The sequence below is a fragment of the Garra rufa genome, chromosome 14 (assembly GCF_049309525.1).
Source record: "Garra rufa chromosome 14, GarRuf1.0, whole genome shotgun sequence".
NCBI lineage: Eukaryota > Metazoa > Chordata > Actinopteri > Cypriniformes > Cyprinidae > Garra > Garra rufa.
Window position 1 is genome coordinate 14,194,468 of NC_133374.1, and position 9,912 is coordinate 14,204,379.

The 9,912-nt window shown below is 33.1% G+C and overlaps 2 protein-coding genes across 2 annotated transcripts in view; one reads left to right on the forward strand and one right to left on the reverse strand.

Moving 5' to 3' along the window:
- Window positions 1-9,912, reverse strand: part of b3glcta (beta 3-glucosyltransferase a) — a 397,462-nt gene that overhangs the window by 281,111 nt on the left and 106,439 nt on the right. The gene's annotated exons all lie outside the window — the stretch shown is intronic.
- The window catches only part of trim3a (tripartite motif containing 3a), a 42,199-nt gene that overhangs the window by 28,159 nt on the left and 4,128 nt on the right, over window positions 1-9,912 (forward strand). Inside the window, exons 5-9 of the mRNA XM_073818243.1 lie at window positions 2,452-2,632; window positions 3,598-3,945; window positions 6,559-6,949; window positions 9,656-9,759; window positions 9,866-9,904. Of these exons, the coding sequence (XP_073674344.1) occupies window positions 2,452-2,632; window positions 3,598-3,945; window positions 6,559-6,949; window positions 9,656-9,759; window positions 9,866-9,904 (1,063 nt within the window). The remainder of the gene's footprint in view (window positions 1-2,451; window positions 2,633-3,597; window positions 3,946-6,558; window positions 6,950-9,655; window positions 9,760-9,865; window positions 9,905-9,912) is intronic.

The following is a 9,912-nucleotide window of genomic DNA, read 5'->3' on the forward strand; positions in this document are numbered from 1 at the left end:
TAGTCACTTCTATATGTGATAGTTTTAGTCCAATTTTAGTCGACGAAAAGTCAAAAAGGTTTTAGTCTAGTTTTAGTCGACGAAAAGTCAAAAAGGTTTTAGTCTAGTTTTAGTCAAAAAAGGGGAAAAAGTAGTCTTTTAACAAATTAATGTAGGTCAGTAAGTATTTTGCTGTTGGGTAGTGTCACTTGTAAGTTCTGAAAATAGCAGATCTATAGTTCAACACAATGTGAGCTTCCGGATCGACTATTTTCACCAATAATTACAATAATGAAGGAATGTTTTAAAACATAAAAGACAAACAAGGATGGAATGCTAAAACGGCTTGCCAGACTAGTATGGCAAAGAGTATTTAATGCTAAAACCGCTTGCCATAGTGGCAGATACGTTTTAGGTTTTGATTGGCATGCACAATAAGCGGAAATGTCATGCATTTTAAACGTCTGACAGACCACCCACTAACATTTTCGTCTATTCTCGTCTCGTCAACGAAAACTCACACACGTCTCGTCATGTTTTAGTCATCAACGAGCCATTTTTATCTCGTCATCGTCTCATTATCGTCATGAAAAAAAGTGGCGTCAACGAAATGATTTCGTCATCGTTGAACGAAAACAACACTGGTCATATTACATTTATTTCATCTCACAATTCAGAATTTTTTTTATATGTCGTTCATTTGTTGTATTTCAGACTTTATAACTCAATTTACCTCAACAGTAGTGAGTTTGTCAGTTATGAGGGGAAAAATGCCAGACGTGTGGGATATAAACTCATTAATTTTGAGCTGAAAAGCGAAAAGGGAGAATGACTTTTCTTAGTGATGTTTCATTAACAAGTTTCAGGAGGAGCTCGCGCAGATAATTAACACGGCCAATTCATCATCAGCAATCACTCCCTATCCAATCACTCTCCCTGTCCAATTACTACAGTTCCTTTAAATAACCAAGCAGTCCTACCTTCAGTTATCTCTGATTTCAGCATCCCTCCCACCCCCCCTTTTTATTTTCTCTTCACCTCCAGCTAGGGGGAACGCTATTGGGTTCGGGCCAAATGCCGAGCTCGGACCCCTCTCCCTGGGCAGCATGCCAAACACGCTTAACTTTTACGCTGTTTATTATATGCAAAAGCGAACTCGTGAATCAGAATTGTGAGATATAATCTCGGAATCGTGGCATTTTTAAATATAAACTCAAATGTACTTTTTTTTACTCTTTTATTCCATGGCTTTCGTAGACTGCTACTTAAAAACTGTCATTAACCCTCACAGCCTCATTTTCATCCAAGAAAAAAAAAATTAAATGCCATCTACCCTATCTAAGGTCTAACCATTCGTCATATAAAACCCAAAACACAGCCACAGAGATAAGAGGTGCTTTCTCTGCTCCTCAGGTCTCATTCACTGAGCTTCCTACCCACCCCACTGAATTTATACATTTACTATATAACTCTGTCCTGCCCTATAATTTTTCACATTCTAAAAGCTATTTCACTCTGAAATATGTCACAATACATAAACTATAACTTCTGTTACATGACTTTAAGTTTGCTGAGCAGGACACTAATTATGAGATGGTGTGAAATCAAAAATCAAAATGGCAATATGCAATAGAGGTTTGCTTTTGTTACATTTAAATTGGCATTGCCTTATTCTAGTTGTAAAGGTTAAAACCAGGTTAAGATACTGACAAACAGTAGTGTTTAGTTGGACTCGGACTCGACCCATTTGGACTCGGACTTGAGTCCGACTCGGCCCATTTTGGACTCGGACGCGAATGGTTAAAGACTCGGACTCGACTCGAACTCGACTTAGGTGGACTCGAACCCAACACTATGTTTTACAGTCAACACGTGGCTTTTTGGCTACGTTTAAAACTAGGAAAAGTGCACTTTTAAATAAACAAGGCGACATTATGCACTTGCCCGGGTAGAAAAGTTCTTTAAGAGATTGTTTTTAATAACGATTTAATGCGAAAGGCACGAGAGCCGACTGTTTCTGTCTGTGATAAGTTTTAATTGAAAATATTTGTGATAGCCCAATTTTAATAAGAAAAGGAAGCTATACCTATGCTGTTTAAATGTGTTGCAACTTGCTTTAGCAACTTAATTTATAAATCTACAAGTCAAGTGCAATGAATAATATGTTTAATTTATTGAGTTTAAACGTGAATACTGTATGTCTATGAACGATTGTATTACTGTACTGTAATAAAAGAGGATCACAATGGTGAAAAAGCACGTTTTGTATTTGAAATCAAAATAACGGCTAAATGGTGTGTTTGTGGTAAACAGCCGCGGATCAGGAACGGACTGCAAACGCGTCCTGTGTGAAAGCAAAACGAGTCCGTGCTGCTTCTGCACCGCATACGTAACGCACATGAACTGCATACGCACTGCAGACGGAGTATGTGTGAAACAGGCGTGAACGTTGCCCTCGTTGTGCATCCGCAGGCTTCCTCAGCTGACTGCAGCTATAGAGCTGGTAAATGAGATCTCCAAGCAGCTAACAGAAAGGAAGAATGAGGCAGTGACAGAGATTAGCAATACATTCGAGGAACTGGAGAAAGCACTGCATCAGCGCAAGACTGCCCTCATCACTGACCTGGAGAACATCTGCGGCACCAAGCAGAAGGTGAAAAGCTTACTCCTTAAAGGCATAGTTTGCCCAAAAATAAAATGAGTTTATACTGCTTAGTTTCATGTTGTTCCAAACTCACTTGCTGTTATATTTTCAATGGGGTGCAAAATTTACCCAGCAGTATTATTGTAGTATTTATTATTATTATTATTATTATTATAAAGTAGTATTAATGGTATTTACTAATATTTTGTGTTATCTTTTATTTTTAGATTTCCAGTATTTTAATATTTTCTACTATATAATCTTATTAAATAGAATTATTATTAATATTCATAGTTATTTTGATTAATTTTAAATTGTATGTATTGATTGATTTATTCATTTTGTTACATCATTTTGTATTTTTTATTATAAAAAATATCCTATTTATTTTTAAGTGTTTTTTTCTCATATTATTTCCAGTAACTTGAGTACTTTAATTTCAAATTTAATTTAATTTCAGTATTTTATTTCAGTTATTTTTCTTTATTCAGTCAATTTCTTTATATGCAGAATTTTTTTTAAATTTAAAGCTCAGATATTTTATTTTATTTATTTTAAAATTATTTACTTCAATCTTACATTTAGTTATTTCCTTCTAAAACTATTAATTTTATTTATTCTATTCTGTTACAAGGGACATCTGCTGTAATTATATTAACTGCTTATGTTGCTAGCTCAGATATTTAATTTTCTAAACTTTATTTTATATATATTTTTTATTTTAAAATTATTCACTTTATTCTAAAATTATTTATTTAATTCTAAAACTATTTACTTTCTATTCTATTCTCTTGTCTTCTCTTCTATTCAAGGGACATCTACTGCTTATGTTGCTAGCTCAGATATTTAATTTTGTATTATTATTATTTATTTTATTTTTTTTACTTTATTCTAAAATGATCTATTCTATTCTATTTTATTCAAGGTTCAGCTGCTGTAGTTATATTATTATATAACTGCCTATGTTGTTGCAGGTGTTGCAGGCCCAGCTCACTGCACTACTACAAGGGAAGGAAAACATCCAGAGCAATTGTAGCTTCACAGAGCAGGCGCTGAACCACGGCAGCCCCACTGAGGTGCTCCTGGTGCAGAAGCAGATGGGAGAGCGGATGGGCGTTCTGGCTCGCCACGCCTTCCCTGAGCAGCCTCATGAGAACGGCCACCTGGACTGTCAGGTGGAGACAGAAGGGCTGCGCCGCTCCATCCAGAACCTGGGAGTCCTGCTCACCACCAGCGCTGTGGGCCACACCAGCGTGGCTACTGGAGAGGGTCTCAGACATGCTGTTGTCGGGCAAAATACCACTGTTACAGTGACCACTAAGGTTAGTCTTGAAGTCACTCTTGGGTTTGAGTTCATACTGTACATTTCAGAACTGTTTAAACTAAGCGGGTTTGCTGTCGTATCCAGTATAAGTTGCATTGCCCCATGTATGACATTATGACTGAATCATAAATAAGTCTGTGCTGTTATATATATATATGTTAATTTTAAATGAAAATATAAATATATAAAATCTAAAATATCAAAGTCTATATATTTCTACAATTACATTTTTTTTAAATATGTATTTGTTTATAATAAATGTATTTATATTTATACTTTTTTGTTTTTGTTTTAATTTAATTAGAATAATTATTTACTTATTGACACTTTGTTTATTTTTTAAATATTAATTACAAATTATTTTTATATTCATTTTAATTATTCTATTAAATTAATTGTAAATTTTAAACGAAATAATAAATGATATAAAATCAAATGTAATATATTTATTTCTACAATGATATAAAATCTAAAATATCTCAAATATAATATAATTTTTTATTATTTAAATATTACTTTTTATTTATGAACTAATTATTTTAATTATTAATTTTATATTAATATTTTATATAAAAAATTATTATTCAAAAAATAAAAAACAACTATTTTTTATAAAATATTCAATTTAAATATTAAGTACAAGTTATTAATTTATAACTTACAAATTTATTAACTATTTTTATTGTTAGATTTATATGAAAATATAAATGATGTAAAATCTAAAGTATCTAACACACACACACACACACACACACACACATATATATATAATGAATAACATAAAGTATATACGATTACATTATTTAAAATATGTATTTATTTATAATGAATGTATTATTTATTTTTATAGATTTTAAAAATGTAATTTTATTTTATTATTTATTATTGACAAGTATTATTTATTATTTAGATGTTGTTATTGTAGATTTATGTACAGTGCCTTGCAGAAGTATTCATACCCCCTCATTTTTTGTCACATTTTGTTTTGTTGCAGCATTATGTTAAAGGGGCTATATGCAACTTTTCACCCAAAATAAACGTAACAATAGCCTTTTTATTTGACCATTTATGACTCAAACATCTCCTGATGAGCATACTGACACCTTGTCAGCTCACAGTGGGTGCACCTATAAGCCTGTATCCTATTTTTCCTATTTTCTGTTGGGTCGGATTTTTCGCGCGCTGTCTGCGGATGTGACGTCAAGCGCGTTCATGTTAAGCGTTTCAGATCACTCTGCCACCACTGCTAGTCAGCAATTAGCCTATTATTGCAAACAAACTTAGTTTCTCAAACAACATATGTATTTGACTGTTCTTACCTCTGTAAACATAATGTTGACTTCTTTGCAGCGGATGACTTGTGAAGTTTGCACGTACGAGCGCGGGCGCTGCGAGAGCGAGCAGAAAGGAAGAGCAGTTCCGTTTTTTGGCCACAGTTGTCAGTCGCGAGTTTACATTTCAGAAAATTGCATATAGCCCCTTTAAACTGCTTTAAATGAGTTTTCCCCCACATCAATTTACACTCCATACACCATAATAATGACAGCAAAAACCAGATTTGCAAATTTTACAAATTTATTAAAAATAAAACACTGAAATAAGTACATTGCATAAGTATTCATACCCTTAACTCATACATAGTTGAAGCACCTTTACAGCCTCAAGTCTTTTTAGGTATGATGTGACAAGCTTTGCACATCTGCATTTGGCAATTATCTGCCATTCTTTGCCTCACCTTTTCAAGTCTCAAGCTCTGTCAGCTTGGATGGGGGCTGGCAGACATTTTCTAGAGTCCTAGTTGTTCCAATCGTCTTCCATTATGGATAATGCTTCTGTGAACCTTCAATGCAGCAGATTTTTTTCTGAACTCTTCCCTAGATCATTGCCTTAATGCAAGTCTGTCACTGAGCTCAACAGGCAGTTATTTTGACCTCAGGACTTGGTTTTTGCTCTGATATGCATTTTCAGCTGTTAGACCTTTTCTGAGAGGTGTGTGCCTTTCTAAATCATACTCATTCAAATGAATTTGCCACAGTCGAAGTGTAGTAACATCTAGAAGCAATATGAATGCTCCTGAGCTAAATTTCGAGTGTCCAAGAAAAGGGTATGGGTAATACTTATGCAACGGGATCTTTTCAGTTTTTTATTTTTAATAAATTTGCACAAATGTTAAAAACCTATTGTTTGCTTTGCCATTATGGAGTAGGAAGTGTAGATTGATGTGGGGAAAAAAGTAATTTAAAGTAGTTTAGCATAAGGCAGCAACGTAACAAAATGTGAAAAAAATGAAGGGGTATGAATAATTTCGCAAGGCACACACACACACACACATATATATACAGTAAATTAAAATAAATGTATATATAGATTATAAAATAAGTTTTATTTTTATGAATTTTATTTATGAGTTTATACAAGTTTTATTTTTTATTAATTGTAAGATATTTTAATAAAATTTTTAAATGTATTTATCATTGACATTTTTATAATCAATCGCCATTGTGCCCTTGAGCAAAGTACAAACCACAGGTTGTTTCAGACAGACTGTCCTTGTCACAAATGCTGTAGCTTTATTTAAGTTTGTAACATTAACTTTCAACTTTCTCCTTAGGACAAAGAGGGTGAGCTAGTAAAGACTGGAAATGCTGCACTGAGGGCTCAGATCAGCGGTCCAGATGGAACCGTCACCGAACCGGATGTAACAGACAACAAGAACGGCACTTACGAGATCGGCTACACTCTCCGCTCAGAGGGCGAGTTCTCCTTCTCCGTCCTGCTCTACGGGCAGCCCGTGAGGGGCAGCCCCTTCCGTCTGCGGGCCATCAAACTCTGCGACGCCCCGCAGTCGCCCGATGATGTGAAGAGGCGCGTTAAATCACCTGGAGGAGGTGGAGGGGCCGGAGGACATGTGCGCCAGAAGGCGGTGCGCAGACCCTCAAGTATGTACAGCACAACGAAGAAGAAGGAGAATCCCATAGAGGACGAACTCATCTACAGAGTGGGTGAGTGAAGAGCTTTTTACATCCCTACTTCAGAATGTGTTTTATATGTAGGGCTGGGCATAGATTAATTTTTTAATCTAGATTAATCTAGATTAAAATGGCTAATTTGAATTCTGCTGAAGGCATTCAGAATATGTGTGCTACCCAAATAATGACTAAAAGTAAGTCTTCGAGAACGGGCCAGGTGGCGCATTAGATCAGGCGCTCATCTCCTGTTTCCAAAATGCATCACAAACTGCTTGACAATTGCATTTACAACATAATTACCTATACAAACTTGTGTAACCAAGTACTTCTGCGCAAAAGGCTGCACGACGTGCGCGTTGCCGTTAAATACACAGACGCCGCATTTCTGCGTGCATAGTCTTCCATTAAACTGCGTTGCTTTTAGAAGCGTCAATTCAGTTGTTGCATATAGTTTAATGTCTTTATTTCGGGATTATCAAAGTAAATTCTAACTCAAATTTGAGATTTTACTGGGGCACAGCAGATTTTCACTGGGGCGCGTGCCCCAGTAAAAAGGGTCTAGCAACGCACGCACCTGCCCTGAAGCGGCTTCATAGCTGCATCCATGTTTGCACGTCTCGTTTGATGTGGTAATTTCACAGAAGTTGAAGACTCGTTCCCGCCTCCTACAGTGCAATTCGACTAGGTATACGTCATCCGCGCTAAAATATCAAGGTGAAAGTCATCATATCTTGCGTAGTTTAGACCCAGCTCCCAACCCAACTTTGAGAATAGATTAATGGCGATATTTTTTTATCGCCCGATAAGAGTCTCACGTTAACGCAGCACGTTAACACCGATAACGGCCCACCACTATTTATATGCCATACATTTTTAAGCTGTCTGATGTTTGGACAAAACAAGTTCATATATAAGTATAATATATTTGTTAAATATTTAATAAGAATTTTATACTAGTTTTAATATAGTATTTTAATGCTTAATATTTATATAATATATTTATTGTATTACTTTTATATTATATTATTTTTTATATATATATATTATATTGTCACAATTAATTGTATTTATTATTTATTTATAAAAAAAAATTCTAACATATGTCAATGAGGAGGGCATGTCTAGAAATTTCTAAAATGTATTTAATATGTTTTTTTATGCTTTTAATATTTAAAAGCTGATTTCTGAAATAATAATTTTTTGTTTAATTGATACATAAATAATATTATTTTACAATTCTACAATTGTATGTTCTATGACTTCTAAAATAATGTTTTATGTAATTTTATGATTTTAAAAAGTCCTTATTGGACTACATTTAATGCTTTTAATGTTTCAAAGCTGATTCCTGAAATAATATTTTATTATTCTATTTTATGATACATAAAAATATTATTTTAAAATCCAAAAACTCATTTATTTCATTGTTGAACTATCATGTATTTCATTATCAATTTAATACATTTATTATATTTAATTATTTTTTTTATAAATGTATAATTTTTTTTATTATTTATTCATTATTGAATATTATTAAAGTCATTATTGAACTATAACTTATTTCATTATCAATTTAATACATTTTATATTTAATATATTTAATTATTTTTTATAATAATATATATTTACATTTTTAATGAATTAAAACGATAATTTTTACCATAAGAAACTCCAGGCCTGGAAAAGCCATTGAAATGTATAAAATCCTAAATGTAATGGAAATTTCGATCTAACTGTGACTGGAATTATTCATTAACAAATTGGTCTGAATCAATTTTTTAAAAAGAAAACTACTTGTACTATAATCACAAATGACTGGAAATGCCATTAAAATATTTTGCTTTATGATACATAAATAATAATATTATTTTAAATTTAAATCCAAAAATGGGATGTTTTATGACTTCTTGAATTACGTCTAATTTAATTGAGTTATTTTTAAAATGCCATTATTGAACTATAATTTATGTAATTATCAATTTGAATACAGTTTTAAATTTAAATATGTTTAATTATGTTTTATAAAAATATCTTTTTTTAATTTTTAGTTCATTCAAACTATAATTTTTTATCATAAGAGATTCCAAGCCTGGAAAAGCCATGGAAATGTATAAAATCTTAAAAGTTCATGGAAATTTAAATGTGAGTGTGACTGGAATTATTCATTAGCAAATTGGCCTGAATCAATTTTTAAAAGACTTGTACTGCAATCACATTTGAAAGCCATTGAAAAAATGTAATTTAATTTATTTTATGATACATAAATAATATTATTATAAAATCCAAAAGTTGGATGTTCTGTGGCTTCTAGAATCAGGTGTAATTTAATGTTATAATAAGTCATTATTGAACGATAATTTTTTTCATTATCAATTTAACACATTTTATATGTAATATATATTAAATTATTTTTTTATAACATATATATTTTCATTTTTAATTCATTAAAACTAATTTTTACCATGAGATTTCCTGGCATGGAAAAGCTATGGAAATTTATAAGATCTTAAAAGTCATGGAATGTGACTGTGATTGGAATTATTCATTATCCCACATGACTAGAAATGCGATGGAAAAGTAATGGAAATTCACTCGTCAAGTGTGTGGGAACCCTGTTTTTACAAGGATAATAATGCAATACTGTTGCAGTCTTTTAAGTTTTAAGATGAAAAGGTCATTTCTGCTTTATTGTTGGCCTGCGTCAAAATGTGTCAGCTGATGTCTTCTTTGATGTGACAGGGACAAGGGGTCGAGAGCGGGGGGAGTTCTCCAACCTGCAGGGCATCTCTACCACCAGCAATGGGCGAATCGTGGTCGCTGACAGCAACAACCAGTGCATACAGGTAATAATACACAGCCTGCCTGCCATCCTTAACACATGAATGTATGAATAAATGTGTCCCGCATGACCAAAATCATTCATATTTGCTGTATACTGTGATCTTCTAGGTGTTCTCCAATGATGGTCAATTCAAACTGAAGTTTGGGGTCAGAGG